At 44.2% G+C, this 19,338-nt stretch overlaps 2 protein-coding genes across 4 annotated transcripts; one reads left to right on the top strand and one right to left on the bottom strand.

Moving 5' to 3' along the window:
- Window positions 1-106: 106 nt before the first annotated feature.
- atad5a (ATPase family AAA domain containing 5a) lies at window positions 107-11,648 on the bottom strand. Its single transcript, XM_062408846.1, has 22 exons — window positions 11,372-11,648; window positions 10,282-10,345; window positions 8,420-10,179; window positions 7,743-7,827; window positions 7,507-7,638; window positions 7,099-7,240; window positions 6,751-7,011; window positions 6,444-6,589; window positions 5,971-6,121; window positions 5,513-5,785; window positions 4,970-5,066; window positions 4,619-4,701; window positions 4,390-4,523; window positions 4,134-4,305; window positions 3,843-4,010; window positions 3,480-3,722; window positions 3,328-3,392; window positions 3,031-3,220; window positions 2,559-2,701; window positions 1,547-2,433; window positions 1,248-1,406; window positions 107-908 (listed from the first exon to the last, which is right to left on the bottom strand). The coding sequence occupies exons 2-22, from the start codon at window positions 10,330-10,332 to the stop codon at window positions 830-832; spliced, it is 5,421 nt and encodes a 1,806-aa protein (XP_062264830.1). The 5' UTR covers window positions 10,333-10,345; window positions 11,372-11,648; the 3' UTR covers window positions 107-829.
- A 107-nt stretch (window positions 11,649-11,755) lies between these two features.
- LOC133971074 (far upstream element-binding protein 2-like) lies at window positions 11,756-18,993 on the top strand. 3 transcript variants are annotated; one of them, XM_062408272.1, is made up of 18 exons: window positions 11,756-12,037; window positions 13,074-13,176; window positions 13,287-13,346; window positions 13,479-13,515; window positions 13,672-13,724; window positions 13,845-13,916; window positions 14,024-14,081; window positions 14,372-14,543; window positions 14,674-14,772; window positions 14,856-14,954; window positions 15,060-15,162; window positions 15,279-15,400; window positions 15,485-15,769; window positions 15,856-15,971; window positions 16,072-16,160; window positions 16,498-16,704; window positions 17,117-17,304; window positions 17,439-18,993. In XM_062408272.1, exons 1-18 carry the CDS (start codon window positions 11,909-11,911, stop codon window positions 17,445-17,447), a joined length of 2,001 nt encoding a protein of 666 aa, XP_062264256.1. In that variant the 5' UTR covers window positions 11,756-11,908; the 3' UTR covers window positions 17,448-18,993. The 3 variants fall into 3 exon arrangements, with proteins under 3 accessions (XP_062264256.1, XP_062264255.1, XP_062264257.1); XM_062408271.1 differs by having other exon boundaries at window positions 14,856-14,960; XM_062408273.1 differs by lacking the exons at window positions 17,117-17,304; window positions 17,439-18,993 and having other exon boundaries at window positions 14,856-14,960; window positions 16,420-16,637.
- The last annotated feature ends 345 nt before the right edge of the window (window positions 18,994-19,338 follow it).

Here is a 19,338-nt window from a genome sequence, read left to right as displayed (position 1 = left end):
ATGATACAAACCATGCTCGCAAATTCATTCACCACCTCCGGAAGAGGATAGGAGGATAACACAAGTCAAGGGAAATGAATAATGAGGCCTGTCATTTTCTGTTGTGATAATCCTTTATTTGATCACAACTAAAACCCATTGTGTTTGTGTACAGAGGTAAAACTGAAAAAAGAAGAAATAATTGACTGTGATGTGTGAAAGTGTGAAATAAGGCAGAATCTTGTGTAAAAAAGCTGCTTTTTATGAATGTGAATAAAAACAAAATCCTAAGTGCATCAACAGTACTTTGTGTGGAGACTATTTATACACAACCTTTACAAAACCAGAGGAAATTTCTATTTGACATGTTAATCTGTTACAAATATTAACACTTGCTCTCCAAAAGCAATTTCTACTTGATAAAAAACACTTTGCAAAGTGCAAAGCAAATTCATAAATGAGCCTACAAATTACTACTGTACAAAAAACCATCACACACAATCCAGCACCCCTTAATATTACAAAAGATTTCTTCAAAATCACCATAAGAATCAGTCAACACTTTAGCTGTGCACTTGACTTCAGTGATTCAGTCATTTCCATCGTAGAGGAAAGTGTGTGGGAACGCCACCAGACAGTGTTTAGTGTACACACAAGTCTGACCACCTCATTTCTCTGAAGTAGGGAGCATGAAACAAAAGGCAACACGGATTAAAGTTGCCCAAGTGTCCGTCCCTGTGCTCCTGATGCCACCACACTTTCTGTAAACACATTCCGTGTTAGTGTCTGAGAGCAACATCCTGTGGACCATATAAGAGAGAGTCTATGATCTCAAGGGCTTCTCTGTGGTTCAGGGGAAGTCTTCAGCGAGGTGCTGTAGTGTGGTTTTGTCAAGACCAAGGTGGATTGCATCAAGGTAGTGCAGAAACCTGGAGGGAAGACAAAGGAAAAACACAGCTCAGAGCTTTGGGTCTGTGGATGCATCCCCATGTATTTGCAGCCTGTCGGTTATTCACTTGGTTTCCAAACAAAACCCACATCTAATCGTATTCGTCTATTTAAGGAGGTCATAGAGGACGTGACCAAATATCATTTCAAATGTTTTATCCGAACCTAGCCAGACCGAGCTCAGGTCGGGTAAACACACTCGTAGCCTGATACTTTTCTTGCTCACTTTTGTGAGTAGGATATCAATTTTGGAGAAACTAATGATCCATCAAGCTTTCATTTAATATTCATATTCTGTGCGCTGTTTCACCAATTCTCACCTCCGTTTAACTTTGCCCTTCTCCTTCATCCTCTCTGATCTGCAGATGGTGCGTAGCACTGGCAAATAGTCCAGAGCAGCCGCTGGTCTGTTTCCCAGAGCACCAGCCACTCCTTTCAGTGTCAGACCCTCCATCACTTCTCTCCTCAGCTGGACCAGCCTGGAACACAACCATACATGTTGGCTTTCTCTGAACTGGCTTAGGATTCACTTGTATTTTTGGAGTCAATTCTGTTAATGTTTACATTTTATTGAAGTTTAAATGAGGCTTAACATGAAAGAGATTGTAGTTAGACTCACTGTGGTTTGCAGGGACCCTCCTGAGAGAAGCTGTAACCTTCACGATGAGGGGCCACAGGGAGAGTGAGTTCTCCTGCAGCCTCATGTCCAAGCTCTCCTTCCAGCTGCTGGGCTTTGTCCCAGGCCTCTGCAGCTGAACACCAACACCTGTGGAAGCTCAGTGCCTCCACGGCAGACTGGATCTCCAAGACGCGCTCTCCCGTCTCCCAGCTCCCTCTGTCAGTCTCGACCCTCGACTCATCTGTCATCCCGTCTTTAACCACTGCACCGCCTGGTGTCATTCTACTGTGATCGTCTCCTCCTTCTGGATGGACATGCAAGGAGGAGTCCAAGTAGGACATGTTGTCTAAAAAGTCTGCTATTGATGCTAGACACTGTGAGACTGGGACACTTTTCATGCGCTCTTCAGGGGTCAGCTGCTTCCTTTTCACCCTTTCTGAAACTAACCTCTCTTTAACTTCCTCCTTCGCCTGAAGATCCCCCTGAGGTTTGGACAATGACAGAAAACTTTCCTCTGAGTCCGAGTCCGAGTTCAGTCCATCCTGGCCAGGCACACAGTGCCTCCTCTTGTTCTTCTTCATTCTGTTGGAAACTTTAATTGGACTGCCATCATCCGAGCAATTACCGGACTCTGTCACGTGCAGTAACCCGGCATGAGATAGCAGCGTGTCAGACGTCAGGCAGGTGGATGACGGCTGCTTTTTGGGATCAACAGAAGGGTGGTCTTGTGATTCAGAAACTGATTTCTCTGGCTTGCGGATTGGAGCAGTCAACTGTGTGAGTGGTAGAGGTAAGAGTTTCTCCATGTTGGAATAAAGCAGATCCACGCCTCGTCGCCTGCAGTCTATCAGCAGCTCCCAGCAGACCGGCTCCTGCAGACTCTGGCTCTGTTGACAGAGGATACCCGATCAATATCTTACATCAAGTACAAAATGAATCAACATGAATTAAGATTATGTTAAAGAAACCTAGAATAAGACATTGCCCTTGTTATGTGCTGTGAAGAGCTCACCTTAAGCAGCTCCCAGATGTCTATCTCAGGTTCGACATTCAGGAGGCCCAGTCTGCTCTCAGTGCAGCCAGTGTCACAGGGAGGGAGAGCGGCCGGGACAGACGTCTCTGTTGCCTCTCCGTCCGTCTCCGGCTTCAGTCCAGCTTTGAAAGTGAGCGAGGGAGAAATAAAAAATGAAATGAAATAGTTAGTGCTGCACTTTGTTTTAAAATACAACCGGAGGCATGTAAAGTTACTCCAATGTCTTTAAATGCAAAAGCTCAGAGATAAAGCTTGGAGCTTGAGCCTAACACCTTTTGAGAAGGATAAATACAATTTATAACTGCAAGTGAATTATTGAATTTTCTAGACACTATGAAATAAAGGCATTAATGACTGCCTCCAGTTATCAACATTTAGATATAGTATTTACAAAGCAGCACCGGGACAAAGGGAATATTATCATCAACGTTTTTCCAGATGATCTGCTCACCTTTGTTGTCAGTGTGTGTCTGTGAGCTGGTTACATGGCGACCCCCTGCACTGCGAGTCCAGAACTGCAGCTGTAGTAAACTCTGCCGGATGTCACAGCCATTGAGCCTGAGCAGGGAGCTGATGTCTGACAGGTCTGTTCTCATGTCTTCAGCCAGACACAGCAGCTGCAGGTAGCTGCTCAAATTTAACTGGTCCACAGGGGGAGAGGAGGAAAGTTTTTACCATCACAAATTCAAGCAACACCATAGAGCCGCACGGGGAAACTAAGAGTGGGACTAAAGTTTAATTTACTCACCACTGATGGTGTTTTAAAGTAGATCTCTTCAAAGTAGCCGTCGAACATGGCGCTGAAAGCAGGATCTAGGGAAAATATAAAACTTGATTAAAACACAAAAAACTGACAACACGAGGTAAAACATTAAGTTTGTCCGTGCTCCTACTCCTCACCACTGGTAGTGAGGATGACAGGCCTCTTGGTAGTGGTCATGAAGGTCTTGATGGCAGCTAGAAACCCAGAGTCTTCATCGAAAATAACATCCACCTCTTCAAACAGGATGAGCGAGGTGGCCGTCTTCTTGCTCTGTTCTTCACTGTTGTCTTTAGGGGTCGTAGCTGCTGGGGACTTCACTGTGAGGTCTTTATGCTTATTGGCAACCTCATTACTTATTTTCACAACTTTCTTTGAAGCAGCTACATGAAAATGGGGTAAAGAGACAAACAATGGCAAATTACTTACTATTATAGTGCTTACATTTCCACGAAAGGCATCATCATAAAATAAAACATTTGAGACAATGAGAGTGCATTTACCCATTTGTTCATTCTTCTTAATGTTTAGTTGCTCCTTGTCGGCGGGTCGACCCTTTTTGAAAAAGTTGGCCAAAGAGGTGGGAGCCAGAGCACCTTTTTTGGCACCTCTTGGCGACTGGGGAGGTTTCCTGGGAGAGGAAACCACCCTGCGAGGAGAGTTGGTCTTTCCTGATGGATGAGGAAGGAAAAACTAGTTTTGAACAGTTCAGCTTGTGCAATTCCAACAACTAAAGTCTGCATTATCAGAATTTTGAATGGCAACAGTGCTACTTCTGTCAGCTGTGTACTTACTAGGAGAGGATCCAGGCCTGACAGCGCTGCTGCTTGTGCTGTAGCTGTTGAAGTAGGTGGGTTTTTGGGAGTTGACCCCCTGGCTGTCCACCTGGTGTGACTGAGTGGCTTCCCTCAGCTGGGACAGAATAAGTCGGCCGCTCCGCTGAGACGAAGCGTTCACCTCAAATACCTTGAGAGACAAGAGTAAAGTTATCAGTTTAGTGACGATCCACAAAACAAATGTGTTGCTCAAAACACTTTTGTGCATTTGTACCTTGAAGCCCAGCTCCTGGGCACATGCGTAGACGGCAGCAGTCTTTCCTATTCCAGTGGGTCCGGTGATCAGCATTGAATTACACATGTCCTCTGCATCCTGCGAGTCCTCCTCTCCACAGTCCCAGTCTGAGTCTGCACACAAAAGTCCATGATACAGTCAAAATAAATTTACACCAAGCTCAAAGTTATGAAGAGAAAATAAGATGAGCATTTTTAGAATATCCCACCCTTGCTGCCTTCCTCTTGTTTCTTGTCTTTCTGCTTTTTTCTCTCATCTCGGTCTGCACGGAGTTTCCATTCCTTCAGCCAACTGTGCAAATGAAAAAAGGATCCATGAAGCATTAGTTTACATATTCTTCAAGCAAGCAAATGTATCAGTGGGACATTCATATAGCGATTGGCTCCAAATGCGCAATCAGGCACCCTATGAGTCCAGAAAAGGTTAGCTTCATTTCTGAATAGTAGGAGTAAGTAGAGACGTGATGTCTATCTTTATATATAATTTAAGGGTTAGTCAGTTTAAAAATAATACAGCAGCCATTGTTTTTATGCAGTTAAAGCAACTTGTAGTTCCTCACCTGTGCAGCCTCCTCACTGAGGCAGTGTTGCCTATGATGTCACTGGAGTGCTGGGGCTGATATTTTTCTGTCCACAACACTTCCTCCTTCACCACATCTGTAAAACAAACTACACTGAGTTTCTGAGATTCCAACATCAAACATGACAAAACAGCCAGTAGAGTTTTCAGAAGCCAGTTGAATGAATTTCCATCGGGATTAATAAAGTATCCATCTATCTATCTATCTAACGAACATACACCTTAAAAATGAAGGTACAATTCACCTCCCGTAAGAAAGTCATTGCACCAGTTTAGTAAATCTAACTACACTGTCATTAAATTCAGTAATAACATATTTGTAACAAATTGAAACTGGAGGAACATTAAAACGTATTTCATGGTGCACTGGTGTCGGTCTGGGCATTTAAATAGTTTCCCTCTTGGATGTAAACTCATTTAACTCTCTTCTCATTCCCCGATTGATTAGATATCTTCTCGGTTACTTTACTGTCATTATGTCAGTTTCTTAACTGAATCATGACCTGTCTTTTTGCTGCCTCACCGTTTTCCACAGTGTCGTCATCCAGCATAATCACAGAGTCGTCCTCAGACAAGATGGGAGCAGCTGTGTTACAGGGCCTGGCTTTCTCTTTTGCCTCCGTCTCCTGCTTGGATCTCTGCACCCGTCTCGAGTGGCCTCCTCTTTTCGTTGGCTCTGGCTCAGACGTGGAAACGCTCTCTTCTGAAAGGCCCCGCTGCTTCTTAGCAACCTTCACTCTGTTCTCCCCTTCGTCATCCATCCTCTTCCTCTTGCTTCCTACTGTTGGTGCCGTTTCTAGTAGGTAAAAAACACTGGTCACCTAACTTAATTTAAATGCAGCTCCAATAATAATGCTTTGAGGAAAGTTTGAATATTATTTAACTTCCTTGTAGCTAAAAATGAGAATGCTCATGCAACTGCAGCTTAGAATTAACTGCAACATATCTGCGTTCAGATGATGTAGTGGTAATTCCACTGACCTGAGGCAGAGCTAAGCTGCTGGTGGTCAGTGCGTCTCTTCAGGAAGCGACTGATGAACATCTGAATAGGGAAGGCAGGGTTACAGGTCCTGACCTCCTCGATGAGAAGCCGGCGAACACTTTCAGAGATCTCAGGTCTCCAGCCTGAACCCTGAACAGTTAAAAAAATATATATTTGATACATCTGCTTTAAAATATCAAATGCTTCTCTGCTAGAAATATTTTATTACAGCATCTGTTTGTCAACATTGGGGAAATGATTAATATACGAGCAACGCAAATCCACAATTCACAGAACCTACATAACCTACTGGGAAAGGAGCATTAATTGTGTCTGCAAGTAGAATATTACCTTGTAAATGCTCCATAGCAGACAGGAAGCTGCCATTAACTGTATGAATTGTTCTAGAACATTAACCCTACTAAAAAGGTGAGTAAATCCCCCACAGACCACAACAGTCACGTCAACATACCCTTTCAAATAAGTCTCTACGAGCTGGTTCAGTCTTCAAACTCAAGGAGCCACAAAAGGATGGAAAGGAGGAAGTTGGGCTTCGAAGCGGTTTCAGTTGAGACAGTAACGGAGATTCAGGCCACGGTAGATTCCAAAGAGGGCAATCTGTAAATACAAAACTAAAAGTTTAACCTTGATATGTTGTGTAATCTGCACCTAACAGACACTCAGATCTAAGAAACACACTTAAATACACATAAACATGAAGATGAGTGTTGTTTACACACTTGTGTTTACTCGAGTAGTAATAAAAATGAACCACCTACCCTTTGGTGGTTGCGTCATGTGAATGACTGGCTGGAAGGAGGCGCAGGAGACAGAGTATGCCTCTTTTGTGGCAGCGGTCTTGGCTATCTGCTTCCTGAAGGTCTCTGGGAGACCACTCTTCAAAAAGTCTCTCCGAGCCTTGAATTGCTCATCGTCCTCAGAGTTTTCAGAGCCCTCTCGGCTGCCCTCATCAAAGATTGAAATCACTCCTGACACCTTCCTAGAACTCTTCTCTTGGCCCAGTGAGGCCCCTTTACAGGCTATGAGAGGAAATACAGCACCATTAAATGATATTTCTCCAGATTACAGAATATGAAACAATAGCTTGTTTGGGGTGGGAGATCTACCTGGGACAGCCTTTGTCTCTTTGCCAGCTGGTGAGGCTTTGCCAAGAACATCATTTAGACTTCGCAAACGTTTCCGGGCTTTACTCTTTTCTAGTGCCACCCGAGTGGCAGTCTTGTCCTCCTCCAGGCAGATGATAGAATCCTGACAAAACAAATCACAATCCTTTCAAAAAACCAATCAGTGGATTCAAAAGGTATTAACACCTAATATTATCGAGACAAGTGAGGAAAGGGTAGTGCTCGTCAGGAAGATGACAGGGCCAGAAAAGTCTCCTGTGCTTATAAACAAAAAGGAGTCAGACCCTAGCACGGCCTGCTTGACCAGATATTCACACCACTAACACAACCTAATTTCAAAACTATATCACTAAAAACGGATACATTTAATTTCCAATTATTTTACTGCACCTCATTTTCAGAGTAGCTCTTCTTAGAGGACGCCTCATTTCGTGAAGAACGCCTGACGGCACTTTTCTTACTCTGCTGTATCACTTTGGCTTTCTCCACCAACTTCTTTGCCTGCTTCCGTTTTTTTGATGTCTGAAAAAGATAAAAGATTATGAATATTATTATAAATATTTTTCCCTTGCCGAGTTCATTACATTGAGAATTTGTCTGATTCATAAGATAAACTTTATACTCACTTTAGTGGCCACAGACGTGTTAATGCCACTTCCACTTTCAGCCTTTGACCCAGAAACATTTCTAAGGATCCTAGTAAATTTAATCCTTGTGAAAAAAGAAACATTCATTCAACAAAAAAAATCATTAGCAACATTAAAGACATATTTCCATTTGCCAGATAATTAGGTACCCATAGCCATGGCCACAGCAGTAATAATGAATAAACCCACTTTCATGTTCTAGGCTTTGGTTTTTGTGCGGCTGTTGAATTATGCTGTGTAACACTGCACATTCCCTGATTTTACTAAATTCTAGTTTTTAATTATTTCAATGAGTGAACATGCTTCCATTTCTGTTACACATTTAATGTTTATTTTCATTTATGGCTGTGATGTTATTGTAATTTATTTCTGTGTTTTGGTTTGCAAAGCACTTTGTAACTTTGTTTTGAGAGGTGTTATATGAATAAATATTTTTGTTTATACTGATGACGTTAGGTTAAATAAAATCAGCTCTTTGTTCAACACAGAGCAATTCAATCCCACCACAAACTGCAGCCTCCAATTGATCATACTGTTGAATTGACAAACACTAAAACAGTTTTGGTGCAATCTAAACATTATAACCTTCCTAACCGCCATAATGATTTCAAAAGCATTCACTGTTGTATCAAATCACACCTATGAGCATGTGTTACCTGATCGGACTTTCTTTTGTGTCAGGCTCAAACACCATCTCTGCTACAAAGACTCCATGCTTGGACTTCCGTGTCTTTGGGGTGGACATCTGTGCAGGGCAGTCAGGGGAAGCAGCAGAACCAGCAGCATCCTTTGACTTGGGATGTTTTCTGGTTTTTCTTCCAGGAGTGGATTTGGTTTCTTGCTTGACTGAAGCCTCTCTTCTGGACCTCCTCACAGGTGGGATGGCGGGCTCCTCCTCTTTATCATCATTGATCATGACTAACGCTTCCTCCACAGGAGGAGGAGGAGCAGGAGTCACAGAAACAGAGGTGGTGACAGACTGATTTTCATCCTTAGCCTTCTTCCTGCCTTTTCTTGCTGGTTTCTTTTTAGGTACACTGTTTTCCTTAGAGTCCGCCGGGACTTGCTCAACAGTGAGAGGGATGACGCGGTCCTCCTCAGCATCTTTCTCTGCTGCAGCATCTGAATCCTTCTCTCCAGGTTGCTTCTGCTTGCCCTGACACTTCACTGGTTTGGTTTTGGACCCGTCCAGGCTGGGCTGTTTGAAGGCAGCCATGAACTGCTTCCTCTCCACCACGGTGCACTTTGGCGTGGATTCACTATCAAGCACAGCCAGCTCTAGGTCCTCCTCTTGAAGAACCACATTGGATTTCCTTTTGACACTCAGCACGGTAGATGGAAGTTGGTGTTCAGCCTCTGTCTGAGGAGATGATGATACTGCTTCTCCAGGGCTCACTGGCCCCTTTCTCTTGCTAAAGATAGAAGCTAACTTTCCAACAGCTTTGACTGCTTCCTGTTTGGGTGAGACTGCATGCACCTGAGCCTGGATGGTTACAGTTCGGGGTGAGATTTGGATTAATGGCTCCTCAGCCCCCACAGTTTTCAAATGATCATTTTTCATTTCCTCTGCATATGATGTGATTTCACTTTCCTCGTCTTTGCCCTGTCCATCTTTGTCCCGACTCTGACTTCGCACAAAATCCTCATAGGATACTGTGACCGTGCTGTGTCTTGACTGTAAGGCCTGATCTTCATTAATCTCCATGTTAACCTCACACAGAGAGGTCTCTGCCTCTTTCTCCTCTGGTTCTGGTTGCTTTGCCTCCTGTTGATGCTTCTTCTTGGAATTCCGTGCACCAGTTTTAACCTGTTTTGCCTTATCTCTCGAAGGTACAGGTGGAGATGAGGGCATGCTCTTCAGCTCTGGTTTAAGTTTTTTACCACACTGGGAACCATTGTCATGATCATGTTTTTCAGTCTGTTCAACAGTGACACTCCTCTCTGATGCCCCACCACTGTCAGAAGTCTCGGCACTAAGCTGGGCCAACAGAGCTGCTGTATCACTACCAAGCACCCCACAGCTACTGGTCACCTCCGCTGCTGAGTCTTTGCACTGCTCTGGTTCATCTGTAATCACGCAGTCCGACTCCCCTCTCGAGCTAACACTTTCAGCCTCCACAAGTCTTCTAGCAGCTTTGATGGCCTTTCTTCCCCGTTTCTGAGATGGCGGTTTCACTGCTGCCTCTGAGCCGGTGTGTTTCTCGGTAGACTGAGATGTCTGACAGTTCTCTTTAGACTGTTCCGACGGGCTGTTCTTTTCTTTGGAGGATGGAGGTCTCCTGCTGAAGTAGTCCATGATGTTGTTTGACCGAGGAGGAGAGAAGGGTTTCTCCGCAGGCTTGGCCACAGGAGAGAAATAGTTTGTGATTGTCTTAACAACCGGACTGCCACCATCTTTGCGGGATTTCTTGCAAGGCTGTAATACAGGTGACGGAGTGAATCAAACATGAGCATGCATGTGAATGAAGAGAAATGATATGCAACACACCAGCTTTAGAATAATCATCTTATAGGATACCTGCGTGTCAAAATCCTCAATGACAGATGCCATAGCCACAACACCAGCCATAATTTGAAGAGATCTAAAGCACAAGAAACATTGTTATGCACATAGCAGCAGGTCACAGCATAGTCATCGTCCTCCTCTCTGCCACCATCTCCCTTGGGTCAAGGGAGACTCCTAAGCTGGCCTTCCTAATCAGTCTGTCCAGTCTCTATCTGTCACTAATTAGACTGTCACGTCCCTTACTTCCCTGTTTGTCATAAACAACACAGGCTAAAGTGCCATGAAACGATGGAATGAGGTGATAATGAAGGCAATACAAGTGCTTGTTAGCAGCAAAACAACCTAAACATAACAGAAAACTTTACAAAATCCTGAAAGAAATTCTTGTGCCAGCTTGGTCCAAGATTACACTGCACGATGTTTAATAAAAAATAGAAAACATGAGTATAAATAAGACTATAAAGCGTATTGTAAATGCAGAACCAATGCCTAACAGAAATTATATAAAATAAGCAAGGTACACGAGACAGAAAAACTGATACTACACAAAAATGGAAATAAGTATTCATGGTAAATAGGTGTAATATGGGATATTGCACATATGGAGATAAAGCAATGTAATAAAAAACTGCAGTATTGCAAATGAATAGTATTTTTGCAAATGATTGCTACTGTTGCACCTTAAAGAAAATATTAATATTGCACTTCTGGTGTATATAGTGTTTTCGAAGTGTGTCTTTTATAGGAACCATTTTCTCATCAGTCACTGTATCTGACACTGTAAACATGATCCAGAATCTGCTTTACTTGCCCTGTGTGTGTGTGTTCCCACACTATAAATCTGACTCCGGTGTTAACTACACTTTACACAAATAGACATACAGTAACACAAAAACACACTATAGAGTAACTACTACGTCTAAACAAGAAGAGGACGACGGTGCAGACTAGACACGTATATTGATGTACTCACAGTCCTGTGAGGTAAACCGTGTACTATGAACAGGCTCACAGGCAGCATATCTAAAAAGTGTGGTATCAGTCGGAGGCAGCGGGACACATTGTCCCCGACAGTCACAGACAGGGAGAGGAAAACACTCACCGACGATCCAGAGAAGTGTCTCCTAGTCTCAGCCCCTCACGGAGGACACGTTCATTGTGAGGCTCCACGCAAACTTCAGGGCAAACAACAACACAACGAGCTAGCTACAGTCCGCCGGACGCTCCTTTCACCGCAGCTCCCGACCCTGACCCGCACATGTCGGGTGCCGGCGGTGCGTGGACGCTGCCGTTGGAAGGTCGTTTTACCCGAACCGTTCCGAGTGGGAATCCACAGACGTGTTTCTTGACGGGCGCTTTCAAAATCGCGCCAGAACCCGCCGTGGACGAAGAGCGCCAAAATACGCGTGAACTTTGGCATCGGCCGATTCCTCCAATCACGGAGGAGCGGCGCGCCCGTCATCTGCTGACGTAGTTCCGCCCTCAACAAAGATGGCGGACGGAGTCCCGGTTCCAGGGAGCAGGATAAAGTGACAGCGACCTCTACTCGCGTCTCCGTCCATTTCTCGGCTTTCCCTCCCGCTCCTTCGTAGCTCTGGTCCTGTGTCTCTTTTTACATTCGCTCCTTCGCCTGGTCGACATGTCGGAGTACAGCACGGTCTCGCCGCCCGGCTCCGGGGCTCCTCTCAGCGGACAGTCGGCTCTCGGGAATGGATCTGCGGCCATCCAGAAAGATGCGTTCGCGGACGCTGTGCAGCGGGCCCGGCAGGTGAGGGCTGAGATTGGCTGTGTGGACGGAGGGTTAGCTAACCTGTTAGCTTCAGGGCTAACCCAGCTTCATGTTTTCAAACAGGTTCACTGTGTAACAACAACAGCACAACAACCTCAGTGTCACTGCTCGATCTCCCTATAAACACGGTGGTGTGTGTCCACCTGCTGTGTTAAGTGGGCTGCACAGACGAACATCAAAATTAGATCGTTGTTAATTAAGTTTATTAGCTTTCTCTAAACTAATGAATAAATGTTAGCACGAGTATAAACTACCTGCGATGCGGCTGTTAACTGTAAATTATCTGGTTCGCCTCCATAAGGTCAGACAACACAACAAAAAGCAAGATTTACTGGAGGCTCCATCATGACCTCCATGTTACTGTATGTTTACTTCCTGTTATTGTGATATTGCTATAATTCCTGATATCGTTTTATTGCCCTGCTCTAAGAGGCTGATAAAATATAGAAGAGTAATTGAATAGTTTTACTTCTCCAACTACAATGTCCTGAGTGAAAACGGAAAAAAATGTAGTAATATACTTTGGTGTATATTAGTGCTAGATAAAGGCTGTAAAGTGTGATTTAATCTGCTTTCCTGTCCAGAGTTACCTTACAGCATTATGTGAGTGTTAACACACACATCAGAGTAGTTTAGTGAACAAGCGGAACCAGTGTTAGGGCTGGTTCAGAGTTTAAGAACCAGTTTGCCTTTACCAGAGAGCCACGTCATTACGTCACTTTATACGTCGCTTTGTCTGTGAGGCTCCATCTAGTTTTTCAGCTGATGAACACACAACAAGGAGACAGTTTCTTTCCTCCATGGACAACTACTGCCTCTCTTAGTTATCCATAGTTAGCAATATCTTATGGTCATGATTATCCCTGTTCCCAGCGAAGTGTAGGGGTCATGGTCTAACCAGATTTTCTGTCAAAGATCCATTTCTTTTGCCCCAAATGGGCCTTTGAACTTCCTTGGTGGAAAAGGTATATCAGTGTCTCTGGTGATAATGGTTACTTTTATGCCTGTGCTTCAGATTGCAGCTAAGATTGGGGGTGATGCCGGTCCTCCCGTGAACATCAACGCTGCATCAGATGGCTTTCCATTCACTGCACCGAAACGACAGCTGGAGGATGCAGGTAGCAGGGACCACACTGCCACATCACCTCTTTGTTTCTTGGTTGATGATGTCTTTAGATGCTTGCAATGTCTTTAAAGCAGATATGTTGTCTCTTCTCTCACTTGACAGATGAACCAGAGAGTAAGAAACTGGCTGGACAAAGTGACTTGGATTCAGCAAATGCACTATGTGAGTTCATCCCAGGAAGTGGTGCTAAGTTTACTGACTCACAGTTGACAATATTTAATATAGACTTCAACTGTCCTTACATTTGTAACACAGAACATCTCTATTTTTCTCTCTGTTGCCGTCATTTCTCAGCTATTGGTGCACAGCTTGCGGCTCTTGCACAACAAAGGTAAGAGCTTCTAGCTTTAATTTGATTGGGAAATAATGAGCGGCTTTTTTCATGACTGGCGGGAAAATAAAATTGTGGAAAATAAAATAATAAGAAATCATATCCTTCCCTTTTTCCCCTCTTGTTCCCTCTTTGTCGTTGTCCTCGCTGATGAAGGCCTGCTTCCAACACAGAGGAGTACAATGTCCCTGACAGCATGGTGGGACTCGGTGAGTGAGGTTTAACTCTTGTCTTTACCCATATTGTTGCCACGCTGTCCCTGTGATGTCAGTCACAGCTCGATGCCACTGTTTCAGAGTGTGACCCGCCTGTCTTCTCTTCCTCCACAGTTATTGGCCGTGGAGGTGAACAGATCAATAAAATACAGCAGGAGTCAGGTTGCAAGGTTCAGATAGCTCCAGGTACTTGCTGCACTTTTGTGGAGTCCAAACAGTTATCCATAGTTTTACAATTTAGAATGTAGTTTTCCTTTTGGTTTCACTTATGTCCTGTTTCTATGTGTGTCCAGACAGTGGAGGCCTTCCAGTGAGGAGTGTCTCTCTCACTGGTTGCAAGGACTCGATACAGTAAGTTTTAAATTTTTTGCAGATAGGCTCAATACCAATACATTTGGTACCATAAGAAATGGTCACTAAAAATGAAGCTGGCCCCGTTGACCTGTGAACGCAAATCACTAAATCAGTCCGACTTGGAGACAGGATACAAACATATCATATTGTTAGTTTTGTTGAAGCTCTGAAGCCCCATTCTATTCTGCCATTATTAACTGTTTATCTATAATGACCCTATTGACAGCTGTATGTAATTTGTTTGTCCAAATGGATGTCGAGTAACCGCTCAACTCTTCTCTGGCCAGGCAAGCCAGGATGCTGCTGGATGAGATAGTGTCACGAGGGAGGGGCGACCCCCCTGCTTCTTATCACGAGTCCACCAACGGGCAGAATGGCAGCGTTCATGAAATGATGATCCCAGCTGGCAAGGCCGGCCTTGTCATTGGCAAGGGAGGAGAGACCATCAAACAGCTACAGGTACGTTGCATGGCTCTTGCCTTAGCATGTTTGGAAACTGTGATTATCTCAGTATATATATTCCCACTTTTGCAGTGCAGCTGTATCAGTACAGGCCTTTAAAACCACGTTGGTCTGTGTGATACTTTAGGAGCGTGCAGGTGTAAAGATGATCCTGATCCAGGATGCCTCTCAGGGACCTAATGTTGACAAACCCCTGCGTATTATTGGAGATCCATACAAAGTCCAGGTGAAACAATTAAAGAATCTTACTAAAGTTTAAATTAAATGGAATTAATCATGGAGTTTAATTATCATATTTATCCTTTTCAGCAAGCCCAGGAAATGGTGGAGGAGATTCTGAGGGAGAGAGACCACGCCGGCTTCAGTGAACGAAATGACTTCAGCTCCCGAATGGGAGGTGGCATGGATGTGAGTGTGAGTTTATATGTGTGTTTGTGTGTGTTTGGAAATGGTATCAGTTGCCATTTAACAAAATCTAAGCTTGTACTGTTAATATTTATGTTCTAAACTCAGGTCCCGGTGCCGCGACACTCAGTCGGTGTTGTCATTGGACGCAATGGAGAGATGATCAAGAAAATCCAGAATGATGCTGGAGTTCGGATACAGTTCAAACAAGGTTGGACCCTGTCGTGACCATGGATGAAATTATGTTTTTAAAAAAATACACATTTTAGTGATACATTTTTAATTTTTTTTTAATAAAGCTAATGCAGACTTAAATCTTCCTCTCAGATGATGGGACTGGTCCAGAGAAGATTGCGCACATCAGTGGTCCTCCTGACTGCTGTGAACATGCCGCCCAGATCATCAACGAGCTGCTGCAGAGCATCCGGGTCAGGGAGGAGGGACAGGGGGTATGGATCAAATTCTTTCACACATGCACAAACCGCCTCATTCTAAAAGAGCTGTAGTCATGAGGCTCTCTCCTCCATCTACAGGGTCCTCAAGGAATGCCTACAGGCAACAGGGGCAGAGGAGGTGGACAAGGCGACTGGGGTCCCCCAGGAGGGGAAATGACCTTCTCTATTCCTGCCCACAAGTGTGGGCTCGTGATTGGCCGGGGAGGTGAGAATGTCAAGTCTATCAACCAGCAGACAGGGGCATTTGTGGAAATCTCACGACAGCCGCCCCCCAACGGAGACCCCAACTTCAAGCTGTTTATCATCAGGGGCTCACCGCAGCAGATCGACCATGCCAAGCAGCTCATTGAGGAAAAGATTGAAGTACATACGTTATCCTTTTGTGTGTACATTTGAAATGAGATAGACTTGTATCTTCATATGATGTGTAACTATGATGTGTCCACCAGGGTCCTTTGTGTCCTGTGGGCCCAGGGCCAGGTGGACCAGGTCCTGCTGGTCCACTGGGTCCCTACAACCCCAACCCCTACAACCCTGGACCGCCTGGGGCCCCTGGACCACCACAGTAAGTGACGTTCAACTTATGTGTAACATGGGTTAGACATAAGTCAGCGCAGCAGACTCTCTAGAGCATCTATGATAATAACAAAACCTTTTCTCCTCAGTGGTGGTCCTCCAGGTCCTCACCAGTACAACACTCAGGGCTGGAGTAACACCTACCAGCAGTGGCAGCCCCAGGCACCCCAAGACCCCAGTGAGTCTCCTTTGAATTCACCCCTTCTCCTGAGTTTCCTGAGATTAACATTTGTTTTTACCCATCTTAGCAACTTATCAACCCCAACACAGTATTTTCATCCCAGGTCATTTTCTGACCCCTCCTAGTCCTTTCTGATGAGTAATCTCTTTGCGAAATCTGAGAAAGGTACACAAGAGCACTGATGTGTTGAGATGCAGTTTCTGCACTTAAAGCAGTTCTGGCTAATCCTGTCTCTGTTTTCCCCCTGGTATCCAAGCCCGGTCTCCAGGCCAGTAGCAGGGGCTCACCCTCACCCTATGAGGACCTCACCCCCTCCACCCTGCGTCTTTTCTAGGCAAGGCAGCAGCTAATGACCCTAACGCAGCCTGGGCGGCATACTACGCTCAGTACTACCAGCAGCCGTCGGGGGCTGTGCCGACCCAGTACCCTGCAAACCCAACTGGAGGAGACCACACATCAGGCGACCAGACCCAGCCCGCACAGACGCCGGGGGGGCAGCCAGACTACACCAAGGCCTGGGAGGAGTACTACAAGAAGATGGGTGAGACGGAGAAGATCGTCTGTAACTTTCTCTGCTGTTAAAAAGCTAATTAAATTAGTTTTTTACCTTTGTGCCATTTATAGCATTTTAATGTGAGTAATTAACTATCATCATGTTCATCAAGTGAATGAACTAAATCAAACTTGAATTGATGTGTAATCAATTTAAGGTACAGCCCAAATCTTAGATTGATTAAAGAAATACTAATATTACATTCATTGATTATGACACATTTATTAGGATTTAAATGAGTCTGGTTGTTTTGGTATATTTGGGTTCCTGTTCCTACGTATCCTGCTCCGTGTCTTTGCAACAATTCTCTTTTCTGCAGAAGCTGTGGGTGGTTACTTTTAGTTCTGTGTGACAAACTTAGTTTGAGCTGGGTCATGTCTCCTTTGTGTGTCACCTCCAGCCCAGACAGGAGTTTCCGTCCCTGGCTCTGCGGCCACAGCTCCGGGAGCAGCGGGGGCAGCAGCATCCACAACGGGAGGTCAGCCGGACTACAGCGCAGCCTGGGCCGAGTACTACAGGCAGCAGTCTGCGTACTATGGCCCGACAGGACAGGCTCCTGGGCAGCCAGCCCCTCCTCAGCAAGGACAGGTTGGTACTGAGGCTGCCGCAAGGTGTTCATCATCTGTCTTTACCGTCATCTGAGATAAAAAATGTAATTCATACAATTTGCAACATGTAGTAAGAAGCTGATCTGTCCATGGTTTCAACCGTTTGTGTTTTAGACGCAGTGAGAGTTCACAGCAGAAAGTCTCAACCTGGAGAGAATCAAGGAGACAGGACAAAGAGGACAACCCCGAACTTTGAGCCAGGATCTACGCTGTTAAGTTTTAGTTTTGTTTTAATTTTTCTTTTGTTCCAAGTGAAAGTCCAATTTCTACCCAGCACCAAACACCCCTTGCTTTTTAATAAAAATGTGAGCTGAGCAGACGGTGTAGTGTTTTGCTCCAGAAGGAAGGGATAAGACTGATGATCCCCTCATGTCAGGTACACACAGCTTTTTAAAACCTCTACATACATTTACATTTGCCATTATAAACAACGGAAGCCTTGAAACGCCAGATCGTCTGTCTCATATCTTTTATTATCTTCTTAAGAAAACTAAGTCATTATTAAACCCTAACCCACATATCTCAGTCATATATTTACTGAAATGCAGAACTCCAATCACCTTGGGTATTTGGTAAGGTAAAAATCCACGGAATTCCTTTTTAAAGCTCATTTGTGTGGTCATTGTTGTGATTTTTGTTTTTCAGTTTCCTCTAGCGAGGCTTGCTTTCCATTTAAAAAAAAAAACTTTGTATGAGCGAAACAGGTCTACTGAGTACGAACACGATTCTACAATTTTGATTTGTGCATGTGGGATGACTAATAATGATAAAAAAAAACACCAGAGATAGATGATAAAAGAGCAGGAACACCCTTCACCTGCAGGGGGAGCTTCAGTCTGCCCTCTACTGGTGACATGCAAGACCTTAACTGTGTGCTGATGTGGAAGTATTCTCCAAGATGTGGAGCCATGAGTTGTTTGATGGGTCACTTGTAGGTTGAAGGTATGAACAGCCTTGCTACAGGTTATGCATCTTTGTTTTGCTTCGGATGAAAGTATGTTAGGATCATTTTTGCCATTTTTGCTTGCCTCTGTTCATTTCGTAGTTTTAATCACCTTTATGTTCATCTTCAAATATCCTTTTAGGGTTAGTCACAAACAAACGCCGGCTTACTGTGGATGGAGGGCCAAGATGATGAGGAAAAATATGATTTAAAATTTGTGTTTTATATTAATGCTCGAGATTGTCAGGCCTTTTAAAGCCAACATATACATCTGGTGGGTTTTCACCTTGAAGCAACTGTCTCTTTTCCGTGCAGTGACCTGTAATGTATTCACGTGGAGGTTCTGTCGCCCCCTGTTGGCCTACAACGGGAATATTTTGCATATGGCGACATTCAAACCGTCCATTCAGCTGTTTCGCCTCAAGGCTGAAAGTTTTGCTTTGTACTGTTTTAAGAATGCCAACGAGAACCTGATGATCGTTTCGCACACAGCTGTCGTTTGTGTATAAAATAATTCAATCTAGTCTTCCAGTGTGTCCCATTTCAAGATATATTACACGTGTACACATATTCAGCATTATAAAAAAAAGCAGTTGGACGTGACTGTCTGAGATGTATCAGGTATGATTCTTGTATTCTCAGCGCCACCCTGTGGCAACAGTGTTGATATTGTTAATAAATGACCACCAGCAGCAATACTAATTAAAAAGGGGCATATGTCAATTACTTAAATGTGTGAACGTTTGTTGTCGCCTTGCTTGCACATGTCTGCAGATTCTATAAATTAATGCAAAGATGATGAAAGCCAATTTATTCACACACAAAAAAGATACCGTTATAAAGATCATGCATCTTTTTAAAAGGGTAAATGAACTACTCAATAGAATTAAAAAGAAAATCTGGATACTATCAACTTTGATCTGAGTTTCCCACATTAAGTATTTCAAACTTTCCAAATTTGCCTGAAAACACAGCTTATATGTTGGTAAATCCAGGAGAAGCTGGCGTTCATTTCATAAAACAGACTAAAGGTTTTGTGGCATCTGTCCTACTGTCCCTTTTGGTAACTTA

This window comes from Platichthys flesus, chromosome 16 (genome assembly GCF_949316205.1).
Source record: "Platichthys flesus chromosome 16, fPlaFle2.1, whole genome shotgun sequence".
Lineage (NCBI taxonomy): Eukaryota > Metazoa > Chordata > Actinopteri > Pleuronectiformes > Pleuronectidae > Platichthys > Platichthys flesus.
Note: the sequence above shows the minus strand (reverse complement) of the source record. Positions and strands in the feature narration are given on the sequence as shown.

Coding starts and splice junctions, on each gene's coding strand:
- atad5a (XM_062408846.1), bottom strand. CDS start 10,332: ATGGCTGGTGTTGTGGCTATGGCATCTGTCATTGAGGATTTTGACACG. Junction 3,221..3,327: donor ACTTTAAAACACCATCAGTG/GTGAGTAAATTA, acceptor CCTGTGGACCAG/TTAAATTTGAGCAGCTACCT. Junction 2,702..3,030: donor GACACACACTGACAACAAAG/GTGAGCAGATCA, acceptor TCACTTTCAAAG/CTGGACTGAAGCCGGAGACG.
- LOC133971074 (XM_062408271.1), top strand. CDS start 11,909: ATGTCGGAGTACAGCACGGTCTCGCCGCCCGGCTCCGGGGCTCCTCTC. Junction 14,544..14,673: donor AGACCATCAAACAGCTACAG/GTACGTTGCATG, acceptor GTGATACTTTAG/GAGCGTGCAGGTGTAAAGAT. Junction 15,972..16,071: donor GGGGCCCCTGGACCACCACA/GTAAGTGACGTT, acceptor TTTTCTCCTCAG/TGGTGGTCCTCCAGGTCCTC.